The sequence below is a fragment of the Epinephelus fuscoguttatus genome, linkage group LG15 (assembly GCF_011397635.1).
Source record: "Epinephelus fuscoguttatus linkage group LG15, E.fuscoguttatus.final_Chr_v1".
Taxonomy (NCBI): Eukaryota; Metazoa; Chordata; class Actinopteri; order Perciformes; family Serranidae; genus Epinephelus; species Epinephelus fuscoguttatus.
In genome coordinates, this window is record NC_064766.1 from 5,143,048 (window position 1) to 5,158,231 (window position 15,184).

Genomic DNA, 15,184 nt, shown 5'->3' on the forward strand with positions numbered 1-15,184 from the left:
CCTTGGTGTTTTACACAGCGTTATAGCTGTAGGTCTCAGCTAACTGGCAAACCAAAGCTATTATTTTGCAATGCTTTTGCTACACAGTGCACAGTAAATTACACTGCTAGTCTCAGCAGATGAATTTAATGATTAAATTGTGGAGAATCTAATACCAGGTTCACACTACACGATATCAGCCCAATTCTAGCCCGACGCAGCGAAGTACGGTGTCAGCGTGGATTGTGAACGATGCAATAATCCATCGTTTCTTCTCGTGTAGTGTGTCATAGTAGACGACTACCAACGCCACGTCTGGGACGCCTCACAACGTTCCAACAGAAAGTCGAGCATGTTTGATTTTCTTTTTGTCGTTCACGACTGGTCCTGTCACAGCCGTCACTTTGACCAATAGGAACACAGAGCAATCTGCTGCCATAGACAACTGTATGACAACAACACCCCAGCCTTTTTGATATTTTACTCTAGGGACGTTAGCACACAGAGTAAAAAGGGAAAGATGATGGTGTGAAACAGCAGAGGAACTTTATCAACCTGGTGAGTACTGCCATTAGCACCAAGCTAGCAAACAATGGTATCTCTTCGTGACGGAGACGGACATAAGGTAAGAAAATTTATGCATCAATCACAGCAGACTGAGCAAGCTGACCAATCAGAGCTGAGTGGGCTGCTGGGGAGGCGGGACATGAGCCTAAACACAGCGTTTCAGACAGAGGTGCTGCATCAATGAGCACTACAAGGCAAATAATGTTTATTTTGAACATTGAAGCACATAAATCTATTCCATTAGACCCCAATATCACATATTTATATCAATATGACCCTGAAAATAAGCATAATAGGTCTCCTTTAAAATTGCAATAGTGCATTGTGACTAAAGTATTGTGTTAATATCTATTGTGGATTCTCCGGTGATTCCCACCTTTACTAAATACTGAACCAATTTCCAAGATTGTTGTTCTCATAAGTCATTTAGACACAAATAAATTAGAAAATAGGGTCCAGGTTGGAAATGTACCCTTTAAAAGAGATTTTCCACATGAATGGCATTCCTGTGTATGTAGTTAACAGACACATAAACATCAGTGTTAGTTGGAGAACACAAATAAGACTCCAAGTCATAAACACCTTTTTGAGCTTTAGCTGTTTTTTACTGAAAAACTGTAACAGGGGTTGGTGAACCAGGCACCTCTGTAGCATCACACTGCTACTGTACATACAAGACAACACCCACAGCACAGTCACGATTATACAATGCTTCTAATCAATATATTTATCAATATATAATGTATTGTATAATCAACAGCTCTGGGTCACACCATAGTGGGGTCAGAACGTGGACCAAAATGCTCTCTCTGTGTGGTCAATCATAGTTGTGGTACATAAGACCCAACCAGAAAACATCTGTCAGGTTTTCTTTTTTGGCTCCTTTTTATATGAATATGAATTTTGCTTTAACTTTATGGATGTCAGAATTTCGATTCAGGTTTGTTTCTCACAACCTATTCTATGTTCCACGCAGAGAAAGCTTTGGGCCAGTGAGCATGAAACATTTTAGATCATCACACAGCTCAGGTGAGTCGATTAGACCAATAACTTTATATATATTTTTAAAAAAAGCGACAAGTTTGTGGTGTAAAAAGACAATAAAATTAACAGCATGGCTTTATGTCCGTGAACTCTCCACACTCCAAGCCCAGAGGTTCAGTGATTACTTTAGGATGATGACTGGTGTGTATACAACAGAACTGGTGGCCAACAGGTGGTCTGAACAAATTAAAGGACACACAGTATCCTCACAGGGTGGGGATCACCAAACACCAAAGATCACAATTCACCACCCTTCACTTGAGTAAAAGCATTAGAGAGGTTTGTGACAGAGCCAGCAGCTGGGACATCCTGGACCTGAAGAGAGGACAGTGTTGCCAGGGAAACTGAGGACACTTCATGTGAGCTCAGCTCAAGCTTCAGCAACAACCCTGTTTTCCTATTAGTGTGTCCAGAATGCCTCTAAGCTGCCAGCTGTGTTGCTTCCTCTGGAATAATCAAATAACTGCCTGTTACCAACGTTAGGACTTTGCATCCAATCATACCACTCAATGGTGATCAAAATCATGAGAACTGCTTCACTACAGAACTACATGTCCTCCATACCTGGGTCTAACACTCTCCAATAGGCATGTGAAAAAACAGCCTATCAATGCCTATGAATTCCCTCTGGTTCCTTGTGCATCCATGAACTTTAAAGGAAAGTAAGACATTGGGCCTCATGCAAGAACCACATGTACCAACAGATTGTTTGTTGAAAGGGGAACTACACCAATTTTTTGAATGCAGTTCCTATGGTCTTAAACAGTCCAAAAATAATAATAAATAGGGATGCAAGATAATATCAGCACATCATCGGTATCAGTCGATATTGGCTTTAAAATAAACTATGGGAATCTGCCAACATCCTGATAATTTCGGTACATCATCAGTATCTGCCAGTATTGGCTTTAAAATGAACTGGTCAACATGTTTTTTCTTATTTTTCACAATGACTGAATATTACATACATTGAAAAGCATTCTGTTTCATGTCTCCATCTGCTGGTGGGCCATCACAATAAGAGTATGTATGCATAATATGATAATTTCACCACAGAAGGGTCTTGATGATCACTAAAATTAGGTGGGCAAAAAAGTGGATATATCAATTTTGGTATTGGTTATTGGCAAAATAAGTTGTTATATATTGGCATTTTAGATGTTGATGACGATGTAGCCTTGAAATTCAGCCACTTAACGATCCTTCCTTGACTGTGACAAGCACCAAATGAACTGGGAAAGTTGTTCTAGATCAGTGGTTCCCAACTGGTGGGTCGCATTCCAAAAGTGGGTCATGGACCCATTCTGAGTGAACCGCATGTGTGTCAAATGTGTCAAGTTTGTAAAAAACACACTTTATTTTAAAGTACAGTGAATAGCAGGCACAGAGCAACTGAGTGACTAACAGACAACTACTTGACAAAGACAGCAAACTCGCTCGATGTGGCCAAGCGAAAGTATAATGCTGAATGAATTAAACTGTGTGGACCTCAAACTAATGACTAAGGAGAAATCTAGACCCTGTGGCTGGACCAGTTGGGAACCACTGTTCTAGATGACGCTGAGTCTTCCTTCTCTGGTTACTGGCTTTGAGAGAGAGAGGCTTATGTTCACAAATATTGAACACATTTTACTAGGCCATGGAAATAACATATTGGAATTCTCAATTTAGGTGGTGTTCTTTCCTAAGTGTCAAGTACAAGCCATTAAAGAGAACTTGTTGAATTCACTTGTTTTCAGACTTATGAAACAAGAGTCATAATGCCTTAACCTCAGTGAATTTGGAGTTTAAAGATGATATGTAATAAACTGAAATAAAATTCTGTGCTTAAAATAACATGATGCAAAATTAATATTCTGTTCACCATATCATCACTGTGGCTTACCAATGTACAGATTTTATTGGCATATTTCAGCAGGTAAATTCTGTTATGCCTGCAGCTATCGCTGGGTCTTTAGGTAGGTTCCTGTTCAGGTGAACATTCTCCATCTCAGTAATAGTGTGACATCAATTACTGTATAGTTTTCTCTCTTAATGACTACCATGTCTCCCTGACTGCCTCCCATCTAAATCATGCACCTCTTTGCTTTAGAAAGATGTTTTTAGTGTCTAACTTTATGTCACACTATTCCATCCTTATTTCTGTCCCAGTACGGTGCCACTCTTATGGAATGTCATTGGCTGCTGTATTTATACTTTTCTGTATTGTTTTTTTGAGTCATTTATCAATGACACTACTAAATTACATATGTTTTTTGTGCTTCTTTCTGACAGCAGAATTTGGAGCTCTACAGTGTGAAAGTTACCCACACGCAAACCAATTGTAGAAGCATCAATCAATGATCACATCTCACAAAAGCTCATCCCCTCTTTAACAGGTGACATTCATCAAGTTCAAACCAGGGATTTACAACAAGTTGGTGTTTGGTGAACAAAACTTGGAACACTTGAACAAGAAAACCTCACCAAAAAATGTCAGACAAGTTTAGGATAAGAGTAAGAAAACATTGCATGAGGCCCAGTGAGCAGCTTTGTTGTGAAGCAGCTGGTGAGATTCTGGTCAAAACCAACTGGTACAATGTGAAATGTTAGAAAATAAGCTTGTTTTAGATAGACAGAGTTATATTGAAACATTCCCAAGACATTCTGAAAGACCTTCTGTGTGATTCAGCATATCCCACCAATCTCCACTAGGGCTGGGTATTATTTTGAAAATAGTGCCGATATGATACTGGAGTGTCAGTACCTTAATCTGAGAAATACAGGTTATAGTTTTCTATGCAACCTATTTTTTTATTTGACAAAAGAAGCCACATTTTCTAGTAGTGAATGACATCTGAACACAAGCATTTGTGCCTAACTGAGCCTAAATAAAATAAGCCTAAAATTAACAAAACTTTGGTGTAAATATGAATCTGGAAACAAGGTCACAAATTTAACCAGGTCATTTATGAGAGCTTTCGATACTCTATGCAAATGATACATTTTCTGGTGGTAGTAAAAACGTGTAGAAGATACTGTAAATACCCAGCCCTGCTTTCAACTTTTGGAAAGAGGGTATTCACCTGTCTGTCACAGTCTCAAACATCTTAACCAAAAAGCTGTGTGGTTTCATTTTTAATCGGAGTGTGAGTCATCATCTGGATTGTAGAAAAGGAAAACCAAAAAGATAAGATTAACTATTTCACAGTCAGCCTGCCTGCAGCTGAAATGTTCAAATGCTCAGAATCATAACAACATAAAACACCATCAGGCTTGGCTCTAGAAGCAGAGAATACATGAAGTTTTGAGAGATCATCCTATTTGGCATTGTACTGAAACAACAAAATAACTGAAAATGATCATTTTCTAGAGGTTCCTTTGCTAAGCTCTGGTGCATTCGTGTCAGATACAAACACATTCGTGGAGTGAAGTTTCAAGTGGTACATTCATAAAATAAAGGCTGTTAACAACAATAAAAAAGAAGGGGCAGGGAATCAGGGAGCTTCCATGTGGCTTGTGAATTAGAAGGCTAAGGTGCAAAAGTGCTCAAAATGTCCTGAGTCAAATCTCACCTCCTACTCTCCTGACACTACGGAACATGCAGGAATGGCTTGATAATAATCACACTTCTTCTAAAGTAATGCATCTCAACATGAAAACCTGAGGGATTTCAAAATAAAAGCTCCTAACAAATACGATGCATTTAAAATCAGAGAAGTTCTCTTTGGATGGAATGATTGTATTTGCTGCTTGGACATTTCAGAAAACAGGAAGTCATGAAGGCAATGCCCTAATTTCGAAGCTTGTGCACAAATCTTCTCTGATTAAAAGAGAGAGAGAGAGAGAGAGAGAGAGAGAGAGAGAGAGAGAGAGAGAGATGAACCCTGAGTGCAACAAAAGGCAAAGTAGAAAAGTCAGCTGCTTGCAAGACAAACTGAAATATATACTAAGCAAGATCACTGCAGGTGTATCAAGAAATGTTGGAGGATCCAGGACAATTCTTGGCACAAGCAGAGCTGCACCTGGTCTGTCTGCTGCTCACAGAGGAAGTTTACACACATTTTAAGACCCACGATTTAAAGTATAATAATTCCAGGTCTTGTTAAATGTTTTAATTTTAGTATTTTTTATCAACATTTTCTAGGTTAAGTTTAATTCAGTTTATAGCTAGCTAGTTATTATAAAGCTTGTTGCTTCCTGAACAGCCAAAAGACTGATTGTCGACAGCCTGACAAGCTCGAGCTCCACTGTGCCACCTCAAGGTCTGATCCCAACACAAAGTGATATGGCCGAATTAAGCCGCACATCTCTGTGAAATATTTAAATATAGAGTCTTGGTGACACAGTGACCATACTTGCAGGGCTAGTTGGTGAGCTGCTGTGGCTGAGCTGATCATTAACTCAGTAGCCAGCTGAGCTAGTGCAAGTCAGACACAATAACTCAATATCTTCTCTTTTCTCTCTCTCTCTCTCTCTCTCTTAGATACTTCATTCACCGTGGAGGCATGACATAAAGTTTTCTTCACAAATTCAGTCATTTGCGGGTGAAGTATTCCCTTAAAGCTGCTGGTCTGAACTCGGGCACCCATGATGTTAGGGTAAGGGAGAGAGAGAACCAAGGGGCTAAGCTGTATGAAACTATAGGGTACACAAGAGGCTCTCAGGAATGACAGAGCAGATTATCAAGATATCAAGGTACAACAAAATCAAAACACTAAAGACAAGGTGCAATGCAAAGAAAAGAAACAAAAATAAAGCTCACTGACTGCTGTGTTTCAATCTTTTTAGAATTCTGCAGCCAGCACAGATGATATGGCTAAAATTCCCACATTATTTAATGTTGTATAATTTACCTGCATGCCAGCAGAACTTGTCTGTTAAGTGTCCACCTTGGGTGTATTGTACTAGGAAATGTCATTATTCCTACTGTCTAACAAGTGGAAATGCAAGAAAGACATGCCGCCCTTAGTCCACCAGCATCCTGTCAGCCAAACAAGTTCCTAACAGCTCACATACCACTGCTATCTATCAAGTATTGCTATTCTCTACAATTTAGTAAGATATTATGCATGGTCTTCAACGTTCTATATCATGTTGAATGTCACATATTTGTCAGTGTCTGCTGTTACTACACACAAAAAATCCAAAACAGACATCTATTAGAAAAATGACTATATGGGAATGTCAGCATGCAATGAGAGACGATATTGGTCATTTGAAAGACCGGCTGTTTCTCAAATTAACTGAAACTGAAAACTGAAGACCTTCACAATAGGGACAATTATATTCAACTTACATGTTTAATTAGCTACACTGGCAAAAGCTCTGCTATCCTGCAAGCTAGAGTGTCGACCCATAGTTGAATAGTGGATTATGTCATGTTGGAGACCCAGATAAAACATACTGCAGTTGCATTACACATTTCTGTCCTCAAGTAGTTGTCGTACTGTATATTTAAGAGACAGGACCAGTAAAACAAGATGATGAAAACTAAAACTCTGCTACAATTAAAATTCTATGCACCTTCCTCAAGTCTGAGCACAGAGACTGTTTTCACTATGACAAAGAAAATGTAGAAAAACAAAATGAAGTCCACATAGTCACTGAGGGACTTTCTGCTCACTTGAAACCGACTTCAATCAGGGCTTCCTGAAGGACTGTAGAAGTCAGTCATTTTCATTCAGCATCCACAAGCTACTACTAAACTCACTGAAAACCATGAAAGCAGAGAGGTTTGTGCTAAATGGCTGATTGATAAAAGCAATTGGAAAAAACTCTAAAAGAACCTCCTCAACTAAACTTATTTTCAACAGTTAATGTGAGACCACAACACGAGCACACTATGGATGTATGTCAACCATTTTTGGAATGTGAAAGAAAAGCAACAAAATGTATATCTTCACTCTATTAAAAACATTTAGAAAAACATTTTCTCCAGTGTAATCACAACTACCTGTCCTCTTCAAACAATAGAAGATGGATTCATTTTGTAGCTCTAATGATTAAGTAACACAGCTTGACACTAGAGTCTGCAGTGTGGCCACAATGACATAGTTTATCTAAAATTAGTTTGCAGATATACAGATGATGTGGTGGTGATTGTGTGGAACCTGTTACTGACTGAGACTTTGTCAAACTTTGGAAACAAATAGACACCACACCACAGCCAAGCCCCTCAACTACCAGCTGTTTAAGGAAGTGTACATTACACTAATTTTTCGCAAGACAACAGATTACCATGGAGGAAGTTTTGAGTTTGCAGAGAAGCAGAAGAATTTAAGAAAACAACTTTCTAATTAAGCCTATTGCAAACAAAGAGAGAGCCCTCTGCCAATGAGGCAATAAAGGCCAAATTTGAGAATTTACGGTGGACTAAAATAAGATGTGTTGAAAAGTACAATGGCTTGCTGAACATACAAAAATATTAAAATGATGTTGTCTCAAAACAAATGTTCTTTAATCCCACCAACCTAGTTCATTAAAGTCTTAAACCCAAACTGGAGTGTTTATGGAACCTCAGCTACACCAGCATGTATCTCATGAGTGTAAACACAGCCAAACATAGGACCTTCACCACCAAACCAGCTGGAAGAGCCACTTCACTGAGATTCAAGTTTAACTACACCACCCTTTTGACTGTGACAGTTTGAACCAGTATGTGACAGACAGGTGACCTCTTCCGTTTCCATTACGGTCACATTTCAGTGAACCAGTGTAACAGATGAGAAGTACTGTTTCATAAATCAAAAGTTTTCAATCAAGATGTCAGAGGGAAGAAATTAAAAATCTTAAGAACTCATCTTACCTCTTATTTTAAGTTTCCAAAAGCTGATTGGCCTAAATGGGTTAACTGGTAGTATTTAGGCATGTCTCCCACTCATACATACATAAATAAGTTGGCATACATTCAGCAAAACCATTTCCAGATGGAGGATATATTTTTCCACATGGGGTGACTGGGAGTTTCCGCAGGATGATTAAGTTGATCTTCATCTTTTCCCGGAAACAAAAGTAAAGTTTTCCTCTCAGCTCCATGGCTGAACAGTCATTCCAGCTGCTGTTCCATGCAGTCCAAACTCAGCACTTTTTTTTAATGGAATATTTATTTTCTGAATATTTTCACACCACCTCCTACTTTGGTCCGTCTCATATTTACAACCACGGTTATAAATAATCACTAGTCTATTTGTGTGCGTGTGTGTGTTTCTTCCCAGGGTCTAAAAACGATTAATGGTCAAGTGTTGCACACTGAAATCAAGGTCTGTGAGTGTGAACACACAAGAGGCATTCCACTCCAGTTCCCTCCTACAAAGTGCTTGTTTCTCTGTGTGTTTTTATGTGTGTGTGTTTCTAAAGCGTGTAAGGTGCAGGTAGGCAGCTCTGTGATGATTTGAACGGGCAAGCTGAAGTGTGAGGGGAGTCAAGCCAGCGACTGACTGGCGTTACCAAATGTTCATCAGCATAGTCTGTTGGCTGAGGGTAAGGGGGGAAGGTCACAAGGCCTAAAAAGTCGCCGAAAAGTAGAAAGACGAGGAAGAGGAGGACACTTTCCAACCCGTTTTATTCTCTTACTAGAAAGAGGGGCTTTAGGTTCATTATGAGGTCCAAATTACAAGTTGACTCGAAATCTCTTGAGTTGTGGTGTGGGCAGAGGCCAATAACTAAAGGCGGGGAGAAAACCTTTTGGTCCTCAACAGCAGTGGGTTTGAAGTGGTCGGCCTCTCCCGGTGTGGGAGCTTTGTGGCACCGAGAGGGAGCAGGGACACTTCCTGTCAGGATGATCGGCTTGCATTCCATTTAGCTGCGTTGTTCATGCTAGGCTGAGGCTTTTAGGAAAGCCCAAGCAATGGCTGAGGAGTGGGTGCAGATAAAGAGTCCACCTCTGGGTGGCTGTGGATGACAAGGAGAGTAGTTTTTTCACCCACTGCTTGAGTAAGGTAGAGTTCAAGTGACTGGCCCACCCCTGGTTATTACTGAAGGTAGGAATAGGAGTGTGATGGCCGTGTTGCTGGGTTGTTTGTTCAAGAGGTGACAGTTTCTCCCTTGAAATACTTCAAATAGTTCTGAGCCCATGTAGAGGCTCACACATTGGAGAAACAATTACGTAGGCATGAGAGTTTAAAACTCATCCTTGGCTGAGAGTTCAACGCCCGACTCGCTGGGTAATTCCTTGGTTAGGAGGTGGAGTTCCCTCCTTTGAATAAATTCTGGACCCAGGCGAGGGGCGTGGCCTGATGTCAGGAGTCATCATCAGTGTCCTCTATCAAAACCTTGGTGTCACGGGTCTTGGACCTGGAATGGGGGAAAAGGAAGAAGGTAAGCATGCTGATGCCACTAGCAGAGTGAGAAGTTCATTATATGGATTATTAAACCCACATTGTGTGTCTTCACACTAATTCCATTATGTTTTACTGCTGCTAACTACTGCAACTACTACAACTAACTATCTTAAAGTCAATTAATTGACTAAGTTCACACACAGAGAGGATTACATGACCTAAGATACCAATCACTACAAACAGCAGACGTCATATATTACAGAGTAGTTTTCACAAACAGCCCAATAGCATTGCTTTTATGGAGAACATTGAACACAATGAGATCAGAAAACCTTGGATCAAACCACTTACTTTAGCTTATGCTTTATTGAATACACTGGATCATATTAGGAGATTATGGCGATTAAAAGTAAAATTACATAAATAATGAATCAGAATAAAGAATTGAATTTTTATTTTTTTTCCAAAGCAGGGATGAATACATTTTTTCATTGACATTCGAGTCAACCAAGTGTATTGGAAAAACTTAAGAAACAAAACTGTTGGTGCGCACTCCCGCCATGAGAAAATCTGTAAGAACTAATAATTTAATGAATCAGTTGATCGAAACTATTTAACCCATGCACGTAAACATCATTGTATGAAATAACTAGAAAACAGTTTGACTGGGTCAGCCATTCAACATCAAATTTATCTGAGCACATATTTTCTGTTGAGTCCTAAAAAATACTTTCCATAACTTCAGGGGAAAAAAATGCCGAAATTGAAGCAGAAGAGGTCGGGATATCCTGACTATTCTTATGTCTTAAATCAGGGGTGGGAATCTCAACATTCAGTTCAACTCAGAGGGCTGCAATGCAATTACAAAATTATTGATGCATCAAAATTTTTCACATCTATACATGATTTCTTTTTTCTAACTGTACTTGCTACTTCAATAGGGTTAATAGGGTCGTGGTATCAAGGTATACCATGATAACAACCCTTCCATTTTCATTCTTTTAAGGGTCATTCTGACTGATAGTAATAATAATTCTGTAATACCGTGAAACCACAGTATTTTCAGAGACAGCGTACTGGGAAAAACCTCATACCGTTGCAAACCTACTTTTAAACAGCGTACTAATAATGATCCGTAATTTAAAAAAAAAACAAAAAACAAAAAAAAAAAAAACAGATTAATTACTACCAAAACTTTTGATTAATACAATAGTAGTAACACATAGAGGAGATGTGTTAACTCGAAGGTTACATTTTACAACACAGAGCCATTCCTTAGTTCCACCCCTTTTTGCTTTGGGCTCCAATAACCCATTGAGCAAGCCTGGTATCCGTGACCGGTGACCGTGGTAACTAGTTACTCTTAGCGGAATGCGTCGTAGTTGCTCGTAGTGCCGAGCTTTTGAAGACACAAACAAAACATGTCTGTGTCCTCCTTAAAAAAAGCCTTTAATTTAATTTTACTTCATCAATTTCAAATACATACTGTTTTTATTATCTACGGCAACCATTTTCAGAAATTACTACAAGCAACCATGGTGCATTTGGCTGAATGTCACCAGTTAACACAGTCACTTGTTAAAATGGCCGCAGAACCTTGGTCAACTTTCCTCTTTCCTGTTACACTCAGTGCTAGATATGCTATGTGTTAGGGTTCTCTATGTTGCATAAATAAGTAGCTAAAACAGCTATATCAATCATGATCTGAACAGCCTTGTCCATATTAGGCCCAGACAGCACAGACACAGACACAAAAGTCTGGCTCGTTCAGCTAGCAAGCTAGCATAGAGTCACTATGATACATTATACAGAATGCTGTCTTACATTAACTACCAGGCCCCCATGTTGCTCTGCCAAAGTATGTCTTTGCAGTTAAAGCAACAAAGGTGACAAGAAACCATCTGATACACACTGCAGCACCCAGATAAACAGAACCAGTTCTGCCATGTTTATTTATTTTTTGTCAAGCTTGCCTGAACTAGCAACAGTAATTAAGGGGGGCGGGACATTGGATCGGTCAAACTACAGCTGTAAGGAACACACAGCCTAGTTTTACAGGTGATCATGATAAAAAGATGATAATTTTCTGATTGACTATTCTGCATGGAGACAGAGAATTGCAATGCATATAAGAATTGTTTTTTCTACCCACCCCTGTCCAACACTACTGTGGATCCTGTGTTTTCCAAAAGGCAACTTGATAGTGTCTGTTGTTTGACCCTTCCTGGCTGGTTAAATCCCACTTCTCTTCAACTCTACGCCCATTCGGTAAAACAGGCTTTAAATTTCTTATTAATGAATTAATTAATGAATTAATTTATTATCAATTTGCTCCCACATCACGCTTGCATCTGTTGTTGTTCAGACTCACTGTGAGGCCAGTCGTGGCCTGCGTAGACTCATGCTGTAGCTCCTCTTCCAGCTCTTCTTGCCCTGACGGTTCCTGACTCCGTCCTCCTGGTCCATCATCTGTTCCAGCAGTGTCTGGTCGTCAGCATTGAGCGGGGCCACGCTGATGTCTCTGACAGCCCTGAACTCACCACAGTTATTCAGGTGCTCGTTCTCTAATCTGAAGAAATTCCACACAAAACGCCTGGGGAGGAGAAACACTCACTGTCACATATTAAATATTTTAACAACAATGAATAACAATGATTCACATCCTTATGCCAGCCAGTGGTCATCACATACTATATCAGCTGTTACAAATGTTTTCTTTAAAGTTAGGAGGAATATTATTATGCTATAATATAATCATTATATCAATGGCATAAAATGGTTGCAAAATGACAATAATATTGTGTGTTGCAATTATTTCTGGGACAATATCTCATCCAACAAAGGCAGTTATTGTTACATGCTTAATCCTAAATTCTATTTCATGTTTCAAATAATTAAAGTAACTGCTTATCAAAAGTGTAAAAATGCCCATCATTTGCTGTTTACAGTTTTCAAAAAGGAGAATGTATTCTACCTTTGCTGCTGACGACTAAAAACATCTTTGGGTTTTAAAGACTGATGGGACATAACAAGCAATTTGAGGATGTCTCCCAGGGCTCCAGGATATAATCTCTGACATTTTATAGAAACATTCATAAGTGGAAAGAAAAACTGACATATTGACCCAGAGGGAATAAGAGGAGTAGAAAGTAAGAGATAAAGAAGGAAACTCTAAAAGAAAGTAAGTTGCACTTTGAGTTTACATCCATGTCTGTGAAAACACGGACGCTTCACACACATTTTCCACCAGGCAGCACAGAAGAGCTATACCATTAGCACAGTTTTAGTGTCTCCACTTCAGTATCTGACCAAATGTCACCCCTTCTGTTCCCGAGATAAGACAGTGGGTAATAGCCAGAAAAGTGTTTTTGAAGAACATTATGATGTCCGTCTCTTAGCGTTCACGAAATGAGACAGACACACGATCACAATGACCGTGACCTTTGACCACCAAATTCTAATCAGTAGTCCAAGTAAATGTTTGTGCCAAACTTAAAAACATTCCCTCCAGGTAGTCTTTAAGTAGTGTGTTCATGAAAATGTAATGGATGAGGTCATAGTGACCTTGACCTTTAAGCACTAAAATGTAATCAGCTCATCACTGAGTTCAAGTGAACATTTGTGCCTAATTTGGAGCAATTCACTCAAGGCCTTCTTGAGATATTGTGTTCACAGGTATAAGACAGACAAAGTTGCAGAGACCTTGACCTTTGACTCATGATCACCAAAAATGATTCAGTTCATCATTGATGCCGAGTGAACATTTGTGCCAAATTTGAAAAAATTCCACATTCTTGACTTATCGTGTTCACGAGTATGGACAAACAACCTGAAAACATTATGTCTCCGGCCATGGCTATCGCTGGTGCGGAGGCATAAAAAGTCAGATATCAGAATGATTGTTCATACCTAAAGACCTCCATTGGGGCTAGTATAGTTGCCAGTATGTCAGAGATGCCATGGATCCCAGAGACTCTGCTGAGGGTGATTGTTAAAGTCCATGAAAAACGCAACAGCACATCTTCCACTATGGCACTGTAGTAATAGGCCTGGAATGAGACAGAGAGAGCAGGGAGAACACATCATCACATGATCAGGGACTCACACTGAAAGGATCAAACTACTGGATGAATCCCTCTCTTCTCTGTGTGGACAAATACCTTATGTGGGTAGACTATCTCCTCTCTCAGAAAGGTATTTTCTCCTGCGTTGCGGTCAAACAGGCCCCAGTCCATTTTCAGATCCCAGACCAGTGTGTAGCATGAGCTGACCACTAAGCAGCCGATATACAAGTAGAAGAAGATCTGGGCATCAGCGTGGGCTTCAGCTGAGGAGTCAGAGAGAGAGAGAGAGAGAGAGAGAGAGAGAGAGTAGAGGTTGAGGTTAGACAGATGGTATAGCATCAAATTGATATGTTTAAAAATGGAAACATCAATCAAAGATGTTTGCTTATTTGGTTTTTAATAACCCAGACAGCTGTATTTTTCATTTAAAGAAGAGAATATATCTATGTATGTAGACTATCCCAAAATGATTCCAAGCCACCATTTCCTTTGAGTGATTCATACTTTAATAAAATCTTTTATGCTGTTAGTTTGGCTTCTGATGTACAACAGGAAAAGCTGCTTTATAACTAAATATGCAATGGACAACACAGGCAACAAAGCCTCACTAGGAAATAAATATAAACTTGAAAAAAAAAAATCCTTTTTCTTAAAGGAAATAACCTACTGCTGTAAAAGTCTGTTTTGTCTTTTTGTTTTATTCTTATTGTCTGAGGCTTCAGAACTTCTAGTCAGCTGTCCTGTCATGCAGAACTGCAGCACCAACTGTAGGTGGTGTGGGGTGGCAGTGAACACTTTTACCCTCTTCCAGACCTAAGGCATCCATTGGGACCAATCACGTTATGCTAACTTGTCGGTAATAATGCTCCAAATCTAGGCTAAAATTTAACGAGGGAAAAAGTGGCATGGCCATTTTAACAGGGGTCCCTTCACCTCAAGATATCTTTACAGATATGCCAGCTTTATGTTTATCCCATGCAGTTTTGGACGAAACCCATGCATTTTTCACATGCAGTACAAATGTATTATTTTTGCTTATTGTACTGGACTATTTCTGCATACTGGGGTTCCTGAACAGTCTTGGAATTGCCTGAATTTGGGTATGAATGGAAAACTGAGAACTTGTGGATTCAGTGAGCCCAGGTTAATTAATGTGTGATGATGTTAACCCCCTTAGTAGCCATTTCATTGTAGTGAGACATTAAAAAAAGAAGAAGAAAAAAAAAAAGACATCACTATATAAAATGATCTATTGTGACCTCTAGGATA

General features: G+C 39.4%; 1 protein-coding gene across 1 annotated transcript in view; it reads right to left on the bottom strand.

Annotated features, from left to right (window-relative positions):
* Positions 1-829: 829 nt before the first annotated feature.
* The window catches only part of LOC125901778 (xenotropic and polytropic retrovirus receptor 1 homolog), a 68,303-nt gene continuing 53,948 nt past the window's right edge, over positions 830-15,184 (bottom strand). Inside the window, exons 13-16 of the mRNA XM_049597688.1 lie at positions 14,012-14,178; positions 13,761-13,900; positions 12,223-12,444; positions 830-9,864 (exon numbers count right to left, since the gene is read on the bottom strand). Coding sequence (XP_049453645.1) covers positions 9,810-9,864; positions 12,223-12,444; positions 13,761-13,900; positions 14,012-14,178 — 584 coding nt within the window. The 3' untranslated portion in view covers positions 830-9,809. The remainder of the gene's footprint in view (positions 9,865-12,222; positions 12,445-13,760; positions 13,901-14,011; positions 14,179-15,184) is intronic.